The sequence below is a fragment of the Cynoglossus semilaevis genome, chromosome 8 (assembly GCF_000523025.1).
Source record: "Cynoglossus semilaevis isolate Cse_v1.0 chromosome 8, Cse_v1.0, whole genome shotgun sequence".
In the NCBI taxonomy this organism is placed as follows: Eukaryota; Metazoa; Chordata; class Actinopteri; order Pleuronectiformes; family Cynoglossidae; genus Cynoglossus; species Cynoglossus semilaevis.
This window is the reverse complement of record NC_024314.1, coordinates 7382313-7404426: the sequence shown is the minus strand read 5'-3', so window position 1 is coordinate 7404426 and position 22114 is coordinate 7382313. Positions and strand designations below refer to the sequence as shown.

Here is a 22114-nt window from a genome sequence, read left to right as displayed (position 1 = left end):
CCTGTGTATAGTTCTTTTTTTAAATAAAAGGAACATTTTTAAATGTTATGTTATACAACTTCATCAACTCGGTGTTGTCTCCAAAGGATTTGAAATTGATTTGATCTATTATTGTAAGTATCATATGTGATCTGTCAGAAAAGTAGTTGTTGTTATAGTCTTAGGTTCACTGTGCCTTTTGATTGGAATAATCTGCAGAAAGTCCTTTCCAATCAGGGACCAGACTCCCTGGACACCTTTCAATGGATTAAAAATGACTGATGACAGAAACATCTGGCTGCAGATGTTTGTCTGATCTCCCACAAATTCAGACAAACTGCCATACAGTCTTACAGTTATGTCTACAGGAACTGTACTGTAGGTGGTCCAAATTACTAAATAACCTAATCCTGCAACCAAAGAAAACCCACTCACTTAACAAGGTGGGTAATCATCTTGCACCAAACACACATTGTGTCATCAAATGTCTATAGTCCTGAGAGTCTGGCGATATGCAAAGGTTACATTTTTGAAAAAAATAAAATAAAATTATACAGTATATCCTGCATTTATAAATTATTTATTCAAAAATTTCCAAAGAAAATTTTTATTTACATGTTTTTATTGTGTGGAAAAATAATCATGCCGCCATTAGTTGCACCCCCTGGTGGCAGATTGCGCATCTCTGCATCTTACGCTGCAACAATTTCCTGCATTACACCAATTCTGTTAAAAAACACTTAGATATAACTATGCCTATTAGTTATGATCTGTTTATGTCGAAAAATAAGGCTGTCTCCAAATGACATTTTGCGAGCCCGATGTGGCCCACTGGCCGGGGGTTTGACAGCCCCTGCACTATTTACTTTGTCATAGGAATAAATATTGCACTAAATGATAAGGCTTTTTAAAGTGGTAAATAATCTGATGTCGTAATGCGTAAATCATAGTGTTTGGTAAAACACTGAGTGATGTCATGTTTTTTTTCCCTACGATCACAGGTAACAACAGTACGTTGATGAGCATGTACTGTAACACCTGTACCTGACAACCTGAGAGGCTTTGAAAACACGTCTGAGCTAAAAGATGTGTCACAAAGACACTGAGTCATCAGACCTGAAGTCACAAACACACTAATCATTAACCTCTCCTTTACGACGTCTGCCACACGAGGGCAGCAAGTGTGGACCGGACTCACCTGAGCTTAAGGTTGGCCATGAATTCTTCCATGGACACGTTGTCCAGGAGAACAAAGTCAGCTTTTCCAAACTCCCGACTTTCGTGTTCCGCCATGTTTTCACTCTTCTGGACACTTTTACTCCAAGAACAAACAAAAACAACCTAAAACTAAAATAAAAGTTGTCTCTTTTAACTTCTCTCTCTGCAGTGCCGGTGAAAGGTGATCATTGGGTGGTTCAACCTGAGCGCCTCCTCTCGGCAGCGGGCAGCTGTGCGCTTTATCCAAAGTCAAAGTGTAACTGTAGTCATGTTAAATTGAGCTCGATAGTCTTACAGAGTCTCCGATGGCAGATAAAGTCTTTCAGGTGTCCTGGTACACTCTTACGATCTACAATAACACCAGAATCCTCATCCACACAGAGTTTCCCTTTCTACGCCTTAAACCATCGCAGTCCTGTTGCATGGTGGTGCGCCACCTCCGTCCGTTTTCCTGAAGTCGAGTCTCCTGAGCTCTGCACCAATGGCAGAGGAGTGTCCTTCAGCAGTGCCCGCCCTCTCTGCCCGCCCTGCATGAAGGTGCTGGCCGTACAACTGCTCCTGTGTGTGTGTGTGTGTGTGTAACGTGAAAACTATTACAAATATTCCTGCAGACCACCGCAGCCGCTGAAGCCCTGCTACATATTTCAGCGGTGACGAGGCCACATCTTAGTTGAACAAACACTCAGGGGAAACCGTGGTGTCTAGCCCTGACGTTCCTGGTGCCCACTCAGACCAAAAAAGGGAAAAATTAAAGATGTCACACTTTGGAAGGGAATAAATGAGGAGCAGGGAACCCGAAGAGAGTTTTTATTTTATTTTCATTCAATAAATCGTTTTTAACTCCTTTATATGCAGCTCGTACCATGTGAACAGTTACTTCTGTGTCCTAGTAACATGTTGAGTCTGGGCTCCAGAAGCAGCTGAGCATCAGAATCACACTTTTACAGAGTTATCAGCGAACTAACAATGCTGTTAGGGCATCCTCTAGTGGCCAATTGAACGAAACACATCTGCTATGCTTATATTAAAGGTCAATTAATCGCTTGGTTACTGAATATTTAAATATTTCTGTTCACATATCTAAGTTCTCAGGTCTTTTATTTTATATATATCTTTTTGTAAATGTTATTTGTAAATCTAGTTTTAAGGCCAGAGCAATCGAGTTTGGTTTAGCCTTCAAATTTAGCTTTTGTTGTCTTTTTTATTGTAAAGAAAAGATGCCAATTAAATCCCACTGCAAAGACCAATCCTCCAATTATTATTAGTGCACCCAGAAGATAACATATTTATCCGAAATTCTCCCCAGTGGAGTTTTTGTAGATTTTTTCTTTTAAAACAGTTGATGTAATAATGTTCTGTGCATTTTTAATTCCCCTGCAGTAAAAAAAACAAAACAAAAGAAAACAACTTCTCTGTTGCCTTTCACATTCTCTTAATCTTATCTTCACGTCTGCACCACCCACATTCTATTGTGTCAGGTATCTGAGAACATTATTATTAAGATAAGCTCTTTTTTAAATATATATACAAAACCTCCTTTTTAGGTACCAGCATATCTTTGAATATTGTTATTGTAATCTTTGAAATGCCAGCCAACAGCTAACTGATGTTTGTTTTCAAAAGAGACCATAAATGTTTTAAATGTATTTTTCTTCTTCAGACTGGGTCATGTCATTACAGAGTGCTACAAAAATGACATTTGTTTCCTTCGTGAATGAATCACATCTGCAGCTGTAGAATATTCGCTGTTTGTCACAGCAGGTAGTGATCATCAGCTCCGTGGATGTCCCCACATCACCCTGAACACAGTCACACCACAGCTTCAGCTCAGCCTGGGGTAATAAATAAACAAGAAATGAAAGCATGGAACAGATCTCCAGTAACATGACATGAATATGGAGTGGTTTTAATGTGTTCTATTCTCTTTACGCTCACTGTGGCAAAAAGCTCAGCACATTTGTCTGTGTGAAACAGCTGGGGAAACCATGTCAGACTTCAATGTTCAGGCTTCACTCAGATTTGTGATTTTGCTATGGGGGTGGGGGGGGGGAGTCTTTCAATGACTAAATGTTAAACTGCATAAACATTAACAAAATAAACTTTACATAACGACCACATAATTAACTAGGAGGAACAGCAGCTTCTTAAACCTTATGCAGTTTATAGAAAAAAAAACTTTACACAGTTCCCACTTTCTCCTGGTGTTACTTTTCACACAATTTGCGAACATCGGCTTTGTATGGTAGAGTGATTAAAGTTGGTAGAGAGCAACAGAAGGACAAAAGTGTGTTCTTTCTGTACTGTTATAACAAAAATACATTTGTGTGAGGATTGCACCTCAAAAACAGTCTTCGACAATGGATTTACTTTATAAATAACATACAAATGTTATTGTTATGTTATATAAATTTAATCAGATGAGGGAAAAACGAAAAGAATTGGATAAAGTACAATTCTTATTATTTTTATTTTAAACAGACACCTAATAAGTATTTTGAATACACAGAACAATCCCCCATTAAAAAGGACTGTTTCATCAAACAGACCACTAGAGGGCAACGACAGTGATCTAAATAAGTTAACGTGCAACTACACAATAGAAACAAACACATTAATCACAATAACCTTTTTTCCTCATAATAATGCAGACAATCAAAAAGAAGAAATAATCCTAACATTAAACCACTGGTTTCCAAAATGGGGGGCATGGAGCTATAGCTGCAAATAAATCATGTCATTATTTCTTTAAACAAAATCCGGTTCCCTCAGCTGTACACACAAAAAAACACACACACTGTGCCACACTTGTATTTACTATGTAAATAAGCCTGACTGCGTCGTTTGTTGCAAACTTTGTCAAGTGAATTTAATGAGCCGTCGTCCACCTAATGAGAACAGAGTTTTCAGGGAACATACAGAGTGACTCTCCGCTCTAGACCGCACACACCGACAGAGTTTGTTACCCCCCATTTTTCTTTCTAATTGTCATTTCAAAACAAAACAGTAACAATAGACTTTTCAGATTTTTTTGTATGTTATTTTAATTTTTGTTTCTGTGGCTACACACAGAGGTCGTTGTGTGGTGACTGCATGTAATTGGAGGAGAAAGCAAACAGAGAATGGCTGATGCCATTGCATCGACCCTTTACTCCTGTAAATCCCTATTAAACCCTTATTTATCAGTCGCTTCTTCATTTATTATGAATGACCGCAGCGATTGTCTGGGACTATGAAGACATCTTTGTTGGCCGCGGTCCAGAGAGAGGACATTATCAGACGAGCTGTCCTCTGGCAGCATCATAGAGGCTGAGATCTTTAGACTCTCCAGTGATTGAGAGCAGAAACTGACAACCGAGTCCCCTGTGTCCTCAGCTCAGAAAACTGCAACTGGAAAAGCTGTCGACAAACTGCTCAGGGATTTGTCAGCAGATAAAGTTCATGATGTGGTCACTTCCCATCTTTTTATTGACTTTTATTATGCTGGTATGTGAATTGTTTTATTTTGGTTGAAAAGCTGCGGAACTGTTTGGAGTCTGTTTGGTTTTCTTCTCCACAATACCAGTCATGTGGACTGCAGGCAGGCCAGTCAGGCAGGTGTACACCACGTCAACAATGCATGATGAAAAAAAGGGGGAAGATGAAAAAAACTGGGAGAAAGGGAGAGAATATGTGTGAAGAAAAAGGAGGAGTCAGTGAGATATTTGCTCTGTTTTTTACTGTTGGCTTTTATACAAGGGTTCAAGTGAATTCACCAAACCACAGAAGAACAGTAGCAGTTTTTTAAAATTTGTATCATATTTACAATATATACAACCATTTCAGTCACACAGTGCAGATATAAAAATAACCTCTTACACAATGTCAGATTAAGATCAATTAAAAAAACAAAAGAAACTTGTTCATCTTTAAAACCCATGGACCTGGATCACGTTTGTAGTTTACCAGCACCTCCACTTGAACTGTCTCCTGTGGTTTTCCTACCTCCACTGAAATCTGCTAAGAGCAAAAAACATCTTTGGCCCTGCGGTCTTGTAGTCCTCTGATAAGAATAAGTTCGCTTTGAAAGCAAACAGATCAATCCTAATTACATTATGTCCACTACGAAATTCATGACAAGATAACAACACTTAGGTTGTCTTTTGGACTGACGTATGAAAAGTATTCACCACGTTACACGTTTGTTCAAACCTACAGACTTTTACAGTATTTTAAATATAACAATGCAACAGGCGTATTAGTTCTTCAAATACTTCAAGTAATTGCAAAGAAAAGCTTTTTTGGGTGATGCCACTACGTTGGGGCTTAGGTGGTGCTCCTTCACAGAAGACAGGATGTGCACCATGCTCAACTTTTCAACAACTGTTCTCTCTGTTTAAAACCTCATCATGCTCCTCTTTCAACATTTCTGTTACAAATGCATATATTGCAAAATATATATGAATATATTTTTTTAAGTGAGCCCACATCTGTCTTTGTTCCTTCTTTTCACTCAGATATGTATTTTTAAGAATCCCCAAGGCATGCTGGGAGCTCCTTCCAACTCTTCTCATCTGCTCCTCTTTACACATAAACACATTCAAACTGTATTTTAGCAACATTGGTTGGATGACAGTGTTAAACGCTTGTAACTGTTTCCTATCCTATATTTTCTGATGAAGAACCCCAAGTGTTGGGAGTGCAAACAGAAAGAAGCTAAAAGCAGAGTGTTCCCATATGAGCAAACATCAACAGGGCAATAACACCACCTCTATTCTGGAGGCTTTTCAGGCTTGGAGCACTGATTCTGGAAGACATCTTCACTTGGCCGTCCTGTAGTTGCTCAGGTCCAGGGGCTCCTTGCTGGGCACACACCAGTCGTCTGCCTCCTGACTCACTTTGTAGTTCTTTAATGCGGTTTTGTTGTACACAGGCAGCCTCTCGATGGAGTCTGTAGACAAGGCCTGGAGGAACAGGAAAGAATGGAACTGGTATCAATAATTGTCAGCAGGTGTGTTCTACAAAAAGACAAAAGCAACACATAATATTTACTCACTCATCTGGGTTTTGTTTTAACACTGCAAAGGTTTCAGGGCTGTCCAAGTTCATTTTAGGTACATTTGATCAAATACTGGAACTATCTTTACCATTTTATATATATAGTATATATGCATACTCCAAATCTGTATATGTATAGATGGATGTAGACTAAATTAGTTTTTTATATTTGAAATGAAGAATATTTGTTGTTGACATCAAAAATATAGTTTAAAGTGCCAGAGCTTAGGACTCTCTATAGAGGTATAAAATATTTGCCCGATACACTGAACCCTGTAGCATCCTGTCACTGTCATGTATAAAGCCGTGCCTGACTAACAGTACCTTCAGGTAGATGACTGCATCGGTGCCAAAGCCCTCCATGGAGTACAGCTGCAGGTCTCCCTGGAAGTACTTGGCATAGAGACGAGAGATGGGCAGACCGTAACCGAAGCCAGCCTACATGAGAGGAAGAGGATCAGGACAGTTGGACAGATATGTCTCTCAGAATGTAGGAGGAAATGTCTGACCCACAGGAATGTTGTGGTACATGGACAGGAGTGATGTGTCTAAGAAACCAGTTATTCCTGGGTGGATCACATTTAATTCCACTGTCATTTAATCAATGACAACTGTTCAGTTGTTTTAGCTTCATCACATGAGGAGAGGTTTTGAGCGCATTCAAAACCTCTTGTCAGGTTTGCTGTGCATATTGTTATCTTTATAGAGATTTAATAAAAGTTTTCACCCTTTAAAATAACAGGGAGTCAAACAAGACAAATGATGCTGCTGCTTATAGACTGCTCTACTTACCAGGGGAGGCCGAGTGTGATCTCCTATCTGTGGAGCAGGAGCAGTGGAGTACATGTAGCTAAAGAGGTTCTCGATCCTGCGAAATGGGACACCGCCGCCCTTATCGCTTACCTACAGAGAGGGAGACAGAAACAGAGAGGTGAGATCGTAAAGACCCGAGAGGTTATAGCAAATAAGCAAATGCAGACCGGGAGATTTACACCTGTTACAAAGCTGCTCTGCTCAAGCTAGCGCATAGCTAGTACACGTTTATTAATAATTTTCTTATGCTAAACAATTGTAATACACATCGAATAGTGTACAAAAGTAAGAAAATACATTCTAAATAAACAGCAGACTTTAGCCGGAGTTTGACTTAACTATATTTACTATACTGACTTACAGGGGTATGAACATAGTGACAGGCGTCACAGTGTGAACACGACACAGACCATGCATGTAGCTATTCTTAACACAGCTTTATAAAGTTGCACTTCACTGCTGGTGAAACAGTTACATAAGGATCAGAGAGGTTTGGGTGTCGATATAAAGAGATAAACAGGCTGATACATCACTATGACAGTGGAGTCAAACACTTTAATTAGTGCACGGCTGATTGGAGGTTTGACGCTCCATCGAACACGCACACTTTAATCTACCTGCTAATAACGTGCAAACATCGAGGGAGGAAATAATCTGCATTATCACAAAGCCAACTTGAAAAAAACAAAATCTAAGCAACAAGCTTCTGTTTTCGTCCTGGTTACTGTGGGGATCTAAAATTAGAAGGTGTTATGCGCCTTACATATCATGAAGTCCTTCGAGACACATTTTTGGGGCCTGTGAGATCCTTGTCTACTAGAATAACTAGTTACTAGTTTTCATCCTTTTGCAGCTGCCCTGATGCAATCCACAATGTACCTTGATTGACATGTCCTCTCCACCCAGAGACACCAAGACTTTAATTGGTGGGAGGTGGTTGCTGTTTTCGTGCGTCTCAATGGTGGCTCTCATTGCGTTCTGAAAAGTAAAAGTAACATGATGTAAGGAGCATCAGAGAAGTTGGTTTGACGTGATGTGAACACGACTATGTACCTTAAAGAGCTCAAACAGCATGTGATAAAGATGAGAGGGAACGTAGACGATGTTGGCTGAATGGTTCTTATTCTTGTCTGTGAAAAGGAGCGGAAACAAAGTTGCGGTTTACTCAAAATTCAACATTCATCATCCCCGACACTCGAGTGTGTTTTCGTCTACCGCTGGCAATTATTCTCCTCTGGATTCACTTCACGGCTGGTGATGATGGACAGAAGGGTCAGTGTGTCAATATTGTCTGACGCAGTCACTGGGCAATTACTTCAACTTGAATGCTTTAATTAGAAACCCATCAAATGCATCTGGTTGAAGCCTAACTCACTTGAGGCCACTCAAACTGTATGTATACACAGAGGGGCCTCTCTGTGTTTGGTGAGCATTTAAAACCTCTATATCAGAATATTGTCATCGATTGTTGCTGCCTCCAGGTGGACTATGGTCTGCTGACTCACGGTACTTTGAACTTACAGTTCATTTCCTGCAGATCCAGATCAGGAGAACAGAGATAGTACTGGTCGCACAGCATCTTGGCACTGTGAAAGGCATCTGACCAAACAAACAGAAAAGAAAAGTTGTTAGAACGTGTTGTCAAATCAAAGGTACAGTTTGTTCTGATAATTCTTAATGGGCCACTTTGAGTAATAGTGTCTCCCTTATCTACAGGGAGGCTGCCCTCTGTCTGTCTGAAAGTGTTAGACATGTGGTGTGGGGAGGGGGGCCAAGGATCAGCTCACTACAACAGAAGTCTCCCTGTGCTTTTTAGAAAAACAACATTCCTCAGAAAAGAATGTTTTTGATTTGTTACTTGTAACATGCAGTAATACTCACCCTGTACTACATCGCTGACTTGACAGTGAGGCTCGATGCTGCCAATGGTGTTGGGGTGAACAGGGTTGGTGGTGCCGTCAAAGATCAGAGCTAAAGAAAGATATACAGTAAGTTAATACAAAATATCTGTGTAGATTTTCAGTCATCCAGGTCATTTAATCCAATAATAGTTACACCGAGGGCAACTGAAGGAAGAAGTTTTTTTTAAGACGTTTCACCTCTCATCCAAGAGGGCTTCTTCAGTTCTGACTGACCACTGGGAAGTTATGGTATTTAGAGGCACAAAATACCTGCAGCTACCTTAACTGAGCCTTCTCCAAAGCCACCAAAACCAGAAGAACAGAGAGGAAAACGGTAACAAATGGAACAACCTTGTCATTCCTTATGTTGCCGGGACATCCGAAAAACGTACAAGAAGTTTTAACCATCACCAAATTCCTGTCCATTTTAAACCCACCAACACCCTCAGACAAAGACTGGTTCATCCAAAGGACTAAACACCTCACCACAAACAGAGCAACGTTGTATATGCAGTACAATGATGATCTGGAGAAACCATCCCTCAACAGAGGAGGGGGTTTGAGACACGACCATATTAAGTTCTACTTAAGTTCTCTCCCCAAAAAATTCAACCCCCTCCCTGAAAACAAGACCACAGTTTTATTTCAAAGACACCAAGTCAAAAGTGTTGCTCAGGTGAAACTATTATTCCATAGCTATGGTATCACCCCCCATTCACACCTCTAAACTTGTGACTTTACATTTTGCCCTCCTTAGAATAAGGTGGCTTTCACCACACCTCCATCCCCCCTTTCTGCAACGACCCTCGTTACAGGTATGTAGCCCCCTGAAGGCTAAATACCAGAACTTCCCAGTGGTCAGTCAGAACTGAAGAAGCCCTCTTGGATGAGAGGTGAAACGTCTTAAAAAAAATCCTACTTTGTCCAGTTGCTTTCCATGGAACTATTTTTGGACTAATACAAAATGGTATTATACTGTATAAGTATTTAGTGCTTATTGGTTAAATCCACTGATGCAAATGTGTTCATGGTTCGGGGACTAAACAAATAAAATTGACTTGACTGACACTACATGTACCGTACGATTCAGAATGTTAGGGCTGCATTCACAAATTAATTCAGAAATAATAAACTGGAGGATTGTCAAACCAAACACACGTGGTTAAACAGGTGAAATCAGAGAAATCTGTTTAAATTTATCAGGACAAGTCAAAATAGTCACTGATGAATAGTCGACGTCCACATGGATAAATAATAAATCAACAAAGTGAAGAATTCTGTTGTACACAACTCTATGGGTATAGATCAGGAATAGCACGTTTGTTTGTGTGTGTATGGGCAGTATTAGATGCTTCACTGCCCCAGCACTGATATGTATCAACAGTGGTTGTTTCACATGACTGGCAACAACTCTGACATATCACTGTTGTCAGTGAATCCATATCTGATTCAAAGCTCAGAAATAAAGGCCATGTCATTATTTTTGGCGACACAAGTAAACAAGATGACATCAAGATTATTGTCCCAAAAAACACTTTCTGAATGGAAAGAAAGGATCAGCCCGACCAAGCAGAATAAGAAACAAAAGAAAATAGAAGTGAGCTCCACTCACTGTGCTGGTTGATGAGCATACGGATTGAAATGCGACTCATGTAGAACCGATCCAGAAAATACTGAATGTTCTGGTTGGTCACTGGATCCTGGGGGAAGGCCCCTTTGTACTCAATGATGCCCTGTGCCATAGTTGGCACGACATCATTGTGTCTGTTCCTGATTGTAACCAAGGCGTCAACAAACCTTAGAAAGATGGAGAAAAGGGAAATCTACAGTCAGAAAAATGGTTATGTAACAAGGAGAACAGTAAATGCCGTCTGGACAGAACTGAGACGCAAAACAAAAAGTTCATTTCCAGTTGGATTTTGAAGCCGAAAAAAACCAAAAACCCTGACTTGAACTGTACTACCCATATCTACAGCCTTTTTTATAACAGGCAAATAGATCAGTGGACAGCAGCACTAAAAACTTACTCTGCCAGGACCTTGTGGTCATCAGGGTTCTTTTCTAAGAAATCCAGGACCTCCAGTAGACTCTGGATGTACCTGTGAAGATGACATATAAACACACACACTTTCAACAACGGCTGATCTGCAGGAATAGATCTGATCATCAATACCAGGGCCTACACATGCTTCCTTTCTTAGACTGAAAAGACAGCCAGCCCCTGTTAACAACAACATCACGTGACACGCAACTGAAATCTAGGGTAAAGTTCACAGCTGACGGCACCTTCCCCCACCAACACGGGGTGATGCAGGAGGGGCTAAGACTGTGGCTGTGCTGCGCTTATGATTCTGAGCGTGATGTTCACACTGGAGGAAATTAAACAATGCTACCAGGCGACAGTGGTTGACGGCTATGGACGTTTATGTCTTTGACATTAGAGAGGACAGAGGCTAAAAATGACTATTATTTTCCTTCTCAATGGGAAGGAACCCAATGATACTTAGATAGAATCACAATAACAATCTCAAGTTCCTCAGTTATTACCATCGATGACTAATTCATCCCTGTTTGGTTTGGACTTACCAGCTCTGCACTATCTGTACTGATGGGGTTGACAGCAGTTTATCTGGCAAGAGGTTGATTTCCTTCATAATGTTTGAAAGTCGCACCGGGAGCTCCTGCCTCAGGAAGACAAAAGATGTCTTTTCACAGGCATTGATGGAACCTGAATAAAACACAGGAACAGTGCTGCTAATATCAAAGCTTTTCAATGATGACATAATTAAAAAAAAAATTCAAGGAAACCCCATAATTTGACCTTATTTACAACTGATTAAATAAGACACACGTGCTGTTATTATTTGCACACTACGGACTATGAACATTACATAATATGATTTATAGCATATAACAACATGTATGATAGTGTTATTACTCAACAGCACACCCAGGTGTGGCCCACATAGCTAAGGTCACCACTCACAGCTCCTTACAGACGGTTGAAACTTGCAGGGGAACCCAACATGTCTGTACACTTGGTCAGGACTAAAATCATGCCTGGTGTATTTTGTCAAATGTGCATGACATAGATTTCAGTAGTATGTGCAGACGTGTAGTGCAAATAAGTGTCCTTGCAGGGCCCGGTCAGCACAACACAGCTACACTGAGCTGACGCAACTCTGTGCCGTATGAACACAGTGGCTCCACACTGATGTTCGAGACCTGCCTCTTTCCACCATTCTGCATTTCATTTCTGCTCCCACATAAATATCTCCTTATCTTTATGTACCAACACTTTTTAATGGTATCACCAATCGGGCAGATCAGCCGGATCTATACTCACCAAAATCGAGAAACTGCTTCATGGAGAGCGGAGAGGGGGAGAATTTGGAGAAATGCTCGATGTGTTTGGGAACGCTGGCCAACGCAGCGTTCTTCATGATGAACCTGACCAACTTCATGGTTCCTTCAGCTCTCTGTGGGTCCACTAAAGTCCGTTACCGAGGCTCCGTCCAAGTTGTCACGATTAATCGAACCTGTTAACATGCCTTTGAATGCGGACTGAGGGAAACAGCCTTGGTTATCCACCAAGGTCCAGCCTATCACAGCCAGCGCCTGTCTTTATTTACGTTAGCGCTTGGCCAATAGAAACCTCCGGGGGCGGGTTTAAACAGATTGGGTTTACACAATGCACAAGCTGCAACCGCCATAGTGGCGAGTTGCATAATAATAATAGTTACAATAATGATAACAAATAAGAATAAAAATGATAATGTCAATAAGAAGAACAAGAAAGAGAGTTGCACTATTACATAAAATATTCTTACTTGTACGGTTTTTTATTTTGAGTGAAAAAAAGACAAAAATACTTCCTAACTGAGTAAGAAAGAGTACAACAAACAATCTAAAACCCCACTATAATCACCCTGTCCTCTTAAACATGACATGTGTGGCATGTGACATGCTTTGTGCAGTACAACTTGTTGCAGTACAAAGTGTTGCAATGTGAATTGCTCTGCCAATTTAGCTGACGTCCAGTCTCATGTTATTGCTGTCCTGTCAGTACCAGTATTAGTTCTTGGAACTGTGTTAGAACGGTCTGCAGCTGCCTTTGAGCACAGGAATCATCCACCTTTAATTTGTCATGATGACGGGTGTGGCTGATGGACACCACAGAGTCAGAGGTTGGAAAGTGTGTGGTTTAGTCCCAACTTCATTTGAATGAGTCAAACAGCCTCATCCCCTGGAAGTCCAGTGCATTCAAACTGGGTTTATAGATCCCCCTGCATTTGCTCAGTGCAGTTGAAGACAAATATTGAGACGTTTGATCATAAGGCCTTCAAGGCAGTTGATTTATTATATTTGTATTCAGTTTTGGCTGGATGATAACGCAGTCAGTCAACCTCTGGCATCTGTTAACACCTGTCCCTCCTGGGGGACAGGAGTCCACTGTCTGCATCTGAAAGATAGAACCAGAGTCACCAGAGGTTTTGAGGAGACAAGCCTCTGTCTCGACTCCAGGTCAAATTTCTCATTATGTAAGCAGCGACTAAATCAGAACAGTTGAGATGGCGTTTGCTGCTTATCCGGCTGTGCCATGAACACATGAGTTGGCAAAATTCCTGGTTTCAAGTGGCAAACAGGACAAGCCTGAACACTGAACTCTGCACACCATAAAAACATTGTGGTTCATTTTAACTGTGAATTCCTGCAGTAAGTCTGCAGACTGAGAGATTCTAAGACATGGTATTATTACTGTTATTCCTGTGTTCTTGTTTTTTGCTTGTGGCCATGGCCTGAGTCTGAAGTACTTTAGAGAAAACCTGTGATGCAACAGCGTCATGTCTGCCAACCAGGGCGAGCTTTGTTGTCATTCAGGCACATGTGGAAGACAGAAGAAACAGAAAGACAAGGAGGTAATGTAGCACTGGAGGATTACACAATACTCAAGACACACACACACACACACACACACATGCATTACATGCAGTTAATCACTTACTATATTAACCTCTTAATTTAATGTTAGTTTAATTTAATTTAATCTATTAATACCTTTTTAGTACACAAGAGAAATAGGACTGTCATAAACACGACTTTAATTATCTGGGAAAAAATTATATTTTGGGATGAAAAATTCTAAGCAAATTCTATTAATGAAACTTTGTATACAAAAGACAAAACAAAATGTCAAACTACTGTCCCAAGAATCTCACTATACTGAATTACTTTGGGTGTGAAGTAAAAAAAACAAAAACAAAAAAAAACAGTAAAAGACATTTTGAATGCATTCAATTTGGAATATTTCTAAAGCAGTGTACTAGATAAGAACTATATAAAAACTGTGATAATAAAACGGTATAACTGTGATATGCAGTACTCCCTATAATGTGTACTGATGATTTTTTTGATCTGAAAATGATTCTCCATATATAAAACTTCAGGCTGTTGTTGCTGTGGAGGCCAGGGAGTGCTTCTTCTTGGGTGGGGGCTGGAGGCTCTACAAGGGGTGTAAAGTGGAGTAAAGGGTTTGAGGGGGGAAGGGGTCACCTGTTTGTTAGCCCCAGTACTTTTCCAGTGTCCTTTTTCTCTGGACAACTCCAATCCCTCTGGTGGTCAGTCTAATTCCACTCCCCCACTGCACCCCTCTCCCCTGTCACTGTATGGTATGACAGGCATGTACTGTAGGTTTGGGCGCCATGATGGGTCAAAAATGGGACAACAAGTCCTGTGGAAATTTCCCCAGCATGGGGCTTGGGGTTAAGGGAGGGTGTGTGTGTGTGTGGGGGGTCAGGGGGTTCAATGAGCCATCAGTCTAGACTGCTGCTTAAGTCGGAAAGTTCTGAATATTTTGAACCTTCAAAATGTTTCATTGAACCCCGTTCCTTAAATGATATATTTTTCATCAGTGCCATGAAAAGGCTAACGAATAATTAATCAAGCACAATTCAGTTTCTCTGTTCGTTTGTCCTGTGCAATCACAGTAGTATTCAATGTGTGAAGAGTTTTAAAACACTTGTAATTATTATCTATGAACTATGAAGAAAATGCTGATAAGACAACAAGAGGAGAAATACAAGAAGGAAACAAAGACACAATCAAAGAAAAAAAAAACTCAGAAACTTTTCAATAGAAACAACATGGTTTGACCAGCATCTTCTAGAAACATTATTATGTAATGACTATCAGTAAGAATTAGGGGTTAGAGGGAAAAGAGTGTTCAAAGTATATGGCAGATACATGTTATGATAATAGCTAAAATAGTTCAGGTTAGGAAAAAATATATGTCTGGAAATGCTGCTAGTGAACTCAAACTCTTAAAATTATTCAAGAAATAAAGTTAACAAAGAAAATAGTTTAAATTTAGTCAAACAAAAACCTTTTATTTAGCTCTCAGGGTTATGTTAGCCAAAGTAGCATGGAGTTCAGGTCGGCCAGAAGAAGTTAACAATTACAAACAGCATTGACATCACACAAGATGAACCAACCAGTCATTTCTGATCATAATTTAAGCTAAGAAATAAATACAGATTCAGCAAAGAATAACAAACAATAACAGTAAAAAAGTGGCATGGAATTTTTCCACTGTATTAGTTTATTCTAATTAAAGGAAACGTGGCCTGAGTTGCCCTGTACTGTTTGTGGCACATTAATAGTGTTATAGTAAATGTAAAGTTATTGTAGACAAAAATCAAATACCTGATATTACTGTAGTACAACACTTGAACCTTTCAGCTTTCTATGTATTGATTACGCAGCCGTAGTCACTGTTGATGATTATTGGACAGGAACAGACTTTAAACCTCATCGTTGAAGTGACATTTATATTCTATGTTGTATTGATTTGTAACTAAAATTGCATTTCAGGAAAGAATAACTGTACACTCCCTCTCTGAGCTGAGAGTTATATAAGACAGTACACTCCTGACATTTGGAGAAACATTCCCTTCGTTCTTCATCCTTCTCTTTGGACACAGTAAATACAGGCTGGTTGCATTAAACATTAGTTTAAAACATTGGTGAACAGACAGCCTACACATTGACCTGTGAATGTTACCTGAATGTCATTTGTCAGCACAGATAAGTGACATGGCATTGAATGTTGAAAAGTGGAACTTATTTGTTGTCATCAAAAATAATAATAAAAAACTCTTGACCTTTTTTTGGTTTTTCATTTCCTGTCTGTTTGCATCATTTCTTTTACAACAGTTCCCTAAAGGCAGTGGAGTGATGGTGTTTCTTTTTCTTCTTCTTACTGTATTTTCTTAGTCAATCAGGTTTCAGAAGCAAACTGAATTAAGAGCAGCAGAAACACATAAATAACAGAATATATGAAGAAAACTCTTGATATTACTGTAGGAACTGTTTTATTAGATAAGTCTTTTTCTGTTTCCATTTTTTTGTATGTTTTTTGTGGAGGTTATTTATCCACCAAGACAGTAGTGTTGCTGTGTACTCCGTGATCCAGACTAAGCAATTCTATTTCATTTAAATGTAAATAACATTACATTTAAACATGACTTCAATATAATTGATTTACTATTGTGTAACAGACTAGATGTTTCCCAAAGCAGGGATTTGAAAACAAATTCAAAACAAAGCACAGGTCATTTGGAGATAAAGTTCTTAGAATGTAAAGATTCACCTGCATAAATGCATTATCACTTTTATTTCCTAAAGAAATACTGCTCATGAGTCAGCACTGTGGAAAAAAAGGGCATGGACAGGTGTTAGGCTTCACTGGATACAAAGAAGACAACTGATTCAGACACAGACCAGAACACTTGCCTTATAAGAAAACCATGGCTAGTTTATTCTGGTTTGAGTCACAGTATAATTAGTTAGTCACTGTTCATATAGGTGTGAAAGTTCATTCATTTAGCCTTGCAATGTAATGGATGACTAAATTAATCATACAAAGTTGCTGGTTTAAGTGGTCGCTGTTACATTGTATTTGTACTGATATTTTGTGCATTGTGAAGGCAAAAGCAAGTTCCAAATGTACAACTGGGTTATGTTTCATTTTTAATTTTCTTTCATGTGTTGGTAGTGATCTAGAACAGGCATAAATATGCAGAAAATACAGAATACCAAATAATAATAATAATAATAAGAAATGACGGAATACCGTTGCCCTGCGCTTTAAATGCACCTAAGCCGCGTCTTTGTTTAAGTTGCAGTGATCCTTTGTTGCGTGTCAAGGCTGGAGGTAGTGCAGACACGCTATTCCCGCGACATCATCATCAGTATCATCATCATCATCATACTCCTCCTCCTCATCATCCTACACCAGTGTGGAGCTCCACGGTGTGCGCTGATGTGTGAGTGAGGCTCAGTCCTGCACAAGAGCAACTCCAGGCGGCGTGCTTGTCTCTGCCACAGGAGCTCAGGAGGAGACAGGAGCGGAGGACCGGACAAACAGCAGGCTTTCATCGGGACGCAGCGGGGACATAAGGCGCTTTTTTCCTGAAGGGTGATCACCGCCCAGCATGCCTCTATGCCCAGCGATGGCATCCATGGATCGATCATCTGGAGCGTGTGAGTTATCATTTCATGTTTTGTGCAGCGTCTTACATTACAATGTTGGCTGCTGTGATAAAAACTGGTGGACTAACAGAGAAGCGCGTCACAGCCATGTTTTTAAACCATCGCACCAGCAGAGTCACAACCTCGTCTCCACACGAAGCCAAGCAGAGTCAGTTGTTTTTAAAGAAACGGAGCCGACATCAGGGTTTCTTTATTACACGGTTTATTCCTATGAACAGCTGATGCGCACATCTCCTCAGAGGAGCCTGGGCGCTGAAGCAGCATCAGCACCACACACTGACTGACTGAGTGAAGACAGCCGCCAACTTCAGCTCCGAGCTGATGGAGAGCGATGAGCACCGAAGTACTACATCAGTCTACATCTGCCCACTAGATCTTCTTCTCTGGCCTTTTTTTCTGACTACATGTTCAAATCCGAGTATGGCACAGAGACTGGGATCATTTCAGCAGAGCCTACAGACAGAATTTTGCCGAAAATAAACTCGACAGCACAGTAAAAACCGAACTTTGTGTAGGAGTAATTTAGGTCAAAAATATTTACTAACCAAAATGTCTTCTTTTTCCAATTCCAATTATATTTAAATAAAACACTCAAAACAAAACAAGAGGTAGAGTATGTTGACATTTTGAGTAAACATTGTAGTCTTAACAATCCCAGTGTTCACTGAGGGTGGGTGGGCTACACCCTGGTCAGATCGTTAGAACACCACATATGGAGACAAACAACCATTTCCACCATGAACAAGTCACACAACCCTGCATGTTTTCAGAGCGTGAGAGGAAACTGTAGTACACAGTGCATGAAAAACATGCAGATTATATATGAAAGGATCATCAGTTACCATTGGGGATCAAATTTAATTTATTATTCACAAATATCTAATATGTGTGTGACAGTAACTGTGCATGATGGATATTTTTGCAACAAAAGGCAGGTAAAAAATTGTAAAGACTGAAGAGAACAGGAAATGCAGTGACAGCCAACAAATAGTCATATATATATATATATATATATATATATATAAAACACTGGCTCTATCTAGAATTATCAAAGCCTCGTCAGAAATCCTCTGGAAAAAAAACAAACTCCAAGCCAAACAAATGTTGAAAGCTGTTGAAGCACCACTAACTAAATGTGTTGTGCTTGAAAATGCAGTCAATAAGCATTGGTGGGGCTCTGCAATGGTTTGGGACTGCATTTCAGCCTTCATCTATGTAAGTACCTACTGCATGATATGGTGGTCCAAAATAATAATAAAAAAAAAATCACAGTGACGGTGGAAAGCTTGCTGTCATGTAATGTTCTGTGTAACAGTTTCTGCATACACGCTGGCACTGCTGGCCCTTTCCTTTTACAGTGGAAAAGTATGTGTCTGGAACTCCAGCGAATACTTGTCCGATGTTTTGGCCTCTGTAGATATAAAGCTCAGAGCTGAGCTGCAGGGAAGAGAAATGTCACAGGGTGATGCATCCCATCATTTTCAAGTGTTTTTTGCCCCCTAACCTTGTCCACGAAGATGCCTCCAGCTTGGCAGAAAAAACTAAAGTAGTCTCTGGGCAGCTGCTACCAGTGCTGTGGGAACATTTTGTAAAATGTATTTGTGGCATGCACACACAAACACTGCAAACAAACAATCCAGACAGGAACAGGGCAGAGACTGGGGTTTCTTTTAATAAAATGTCACATTTACATGTTTTAAATATTGCACAAATCCATGACATTGTTGTTGGTAATGTTGTCTGATAGAAAGCAGTGGCGAGGGAGATCAGTTATTGTAGAACAGTCACGATGGTCAAGAGTGGACAGCGACGTGGTGCTGAAATGTGTTTATTCATAAGTGAACAATGGCTGTACCAGTGATGACTAAGACATCAGTCAGTTAACACTTCACAGCGTTGTTTCCAGATGATTATTTTTACACACCAAACAGAGAAGCCAGTATTGAGGTCAGTTCCCCTGTAGTGATGATAGTGAAGGGGTCACATTAGGGACTCCTCAGTTGGACGTTCTCATCCATCTTCAGAGTCTCCTTGATTACCTTTACTTCACTCAAAGCACTCTGCCCACCCCCTGCTTCCACTTCCAGTCTGCTGGTGCTAATTTAGGAACGTGAATCACAGCTCAGGCTTACCTTCAGACCACTGACTAACTGCTGTGCTGCTGATGTGCTGCTATCTTGTGATCTGACTTTTGTTTTGTTTTTTCAAATGTGTGGGTTCTTTTCCCCTCATCATTTTTTGGCTAATGCAGTGATTTTGTTCTGTAATGTTTTGGTAAAATGAAGGTTATTATGAATAATGAGTGCTTCTGAAGTGGAACTGAAACATGACGTGCAGTGACAGAGGTGGTTGTGGTGAGAAAATGGCTTTTTGGTGTCATTTTAAAATGAATGTTGACACAAAGGACACAGGAGCCTGGTTGGGTTTGGATCCATCATCATGGATGACTCACAATCAAAGACACACCCTCTATTTGTGAAGTAAAGTGTTTTGGAGCTGCCTATTGCCAGCTGACCTTGAAGAATCTCGCACTTACACAAATCCTGTGCCATTCCAGGTTGTTCCAGGTTGTGTGTGTGTTAGAGTTAGAGGAGATCTCACAGACACACTCCAGGGGGCAGCGCTTGGTGCTGGACAAAGGAAGTGTCTTCTCCTGAATTAGTTTAGTAATCACCTTGGAAGCCATTTGAACTATAAAAGTGTTCTGGATAATCTAATTTCTGATATCATGAACACATCACATTATATTTTGTAATTACGCACCACAGATGCTCATAGTCCTGTGTTTTATGAAGTCATTAATCATGCAAAGTACTTCAAACTATCATAAAAGAGTCGACGCGGCAGTATTATAATGCAGACTGTGACGCCTGCTGCTCTGTGGAGCTGTACTCTCGCAGTAACATCGGAACAAAACCTGGTACTTTATAGGCCATGGTAACAATACAGACGTTTTTATATCTGTTCTGTCACGTGAATCACTTTCAAACTTTCCTTCGTCTGTTTTTATCGTTTCTGCCCTCACTACTGTAGCTCCGTGTTGTCGCTCGCAATAAACAGGCCATCTCTTCAGCTAAATGTACCAGCCTGCACTTCTGGCGTGATGCTACTTTTGCAAATTCACACGGTTCCTTGATGTCTAAATGAAATTTTAGTGACACGTTTTGGCCGAAAGGAAAGTGAAGGATTAAAGGCTAGCTGTTCTGAACAGCTAGTTTCTGTGCCTTTACCTGGTCCCAGGGAGAAAGAAGAAGGGACTTCTTCGTCAAAACCATGGCAAGGGTAAAGGTTTTGATGACCACCTTTTTCTGCTTAGCTTTAGAGTTGTAAATATGTGAATGACAGGTGGGAGGTGCTACCTGAGAAAAGGGGAGGAATTATTATATTAATTATTACTTTTGAGACACATTTCTAGATTTTAGCAGAAAACATTCACGTAACTTGCAGGCAGATGCTCCAGAGACCCAAACTAAAACAAATCCCTGACAAAGTCGATCTTTCATACTATGTCCCTTTTAAGAAATTCTTGTAAATATTATTATTGAGTGAATAAACATTCAAGGAGGACTAGTTTCAAACTGTTTTTTCTATCATACTCCAGACATTTGGCATTTGAAAGGTATTTTAATTAGCCAGAATCCCCAAATGTACCTAGTACGAAATTCAAAATATGAGATGTCATAAACAGAGTGAAAACATTGAACCAACAGTGAGTAGAACACATTATCCTCCTTAATGATTATCTTCATCTTGTTTTTAGTGAGCAGGGTCTAATTACAGTCAGCTTTAACTTGACTCATTTACAGCATCATTTTAAACTCCTTGGACGGTCGCAGTCAATGAAGAAAAATCTCTCAGCTTTGTCACTTGGAAAAAACAAGGGTGAAAAGAATGACGTCAAAGCAAATATGCTACATCTTTCCCCTCTTGTTTTGACGCTCCACTCTTGTCTTCTCGGCTCTGTGGAGCTAAAATTGAAATACCACACACTGCTCTCTTTGCTTTCCTACTCGGCTCAGAGCCGCACGAGGACGACAGCAACAGACAGTACTGGTCTTTGTCCACAGTCCGCTACAGGTGAGCTGGCAGTGCTGGTGTTGATGACTCTGCTCAGTGGCCTCAGACTGTGATATATTTGATAGAGAAGTTCAGACATTATTTAACTCACCAGGGAATTCAGGTGTTTTATTCAAAGTGTTGTGCCAAATTCCATTTAATGTGAATTTCAGTTATGGCCCAGGAGAAAAACGTGTCAAAAGATCAAACCTAATGTATGTGTTTGTTGGAGGAAAATCGTACTGAGATATATTTAAGTTTCTAGTCTTGTGATGTCCTTTTTTTATATACATTATTAATAAAGCCTTGGGGTACTTTAATAAGTTAATGTAATTAGTATGGTTTGTGCTACACAGTGGTTCCTACATTTTTTTTATCTAGCACTATTTTGTAGGACCTTTGACCTCTGTCAACCTTTGACCCCAACATTATTTAAAATGCTGTAATTCCTACAAAACCCATAGAATTAAAAAAAATAAAATTATAAATCAGTAATAATTCCTCATTTTAGAAGAAACAAAACAATACTAAAATATAGATTTTTATATATATGTTTATGCTGT

General features: G+C 39.9%; 2 protein-coding genes across 2 annotated transcripts in view; both read right to left on the bottom strand.

The window, feature by feature from the left end:
• The window catches only part of myo1d (myosin 1D), a 62706-nt gene extending 61038 nt beyond the window's left edge, over nt 1-1668 (bottom strand). Inside the window, exon 1 of the mRNA XM_025057497.1 lies at nt 1178-1668. Within this exon, the coding sequence (XP_024913265.1) occupies nt 1178-1272 (95 nt within the window). The 5' untranslated portion in view covers nt 1273-1668. The remainder of the gene's footprint in view (nt 1-1177) is intronic.
• Nucleotides 1669-4893: 3225 nt separating this feature from the next.
• On the bottom strand, nt 4894-12545 carry pdk2a (pyruvate dehydrogenase kinase 2a). The gene is made up of 11 exons (XM_008314435.2): nt 12292-12545; nt 11532-11673; nt 10973-11044; nt 10558-10742; nt 8926-9015; nt 8566-8643; nt 8098-8174; nt 7924-8022; nt 7024-7134; nt 6556-6669; nt 4894-6137 (listed from the first exon to the last, which is right to left on the bottom strand). Exons 1-11 carry the CDS (start codon nt 12407-12409, stop codon nt 5994-5996), a joined length of 1230 nt encoding a protein of 409 aa, XP_008312657.1. The 5' UTR covers nt 12410-12545; the 3' UTR covers nt 4894-5993.
• Nucleotides 12546-22114: the final 9569 nt, after the last annotated feature.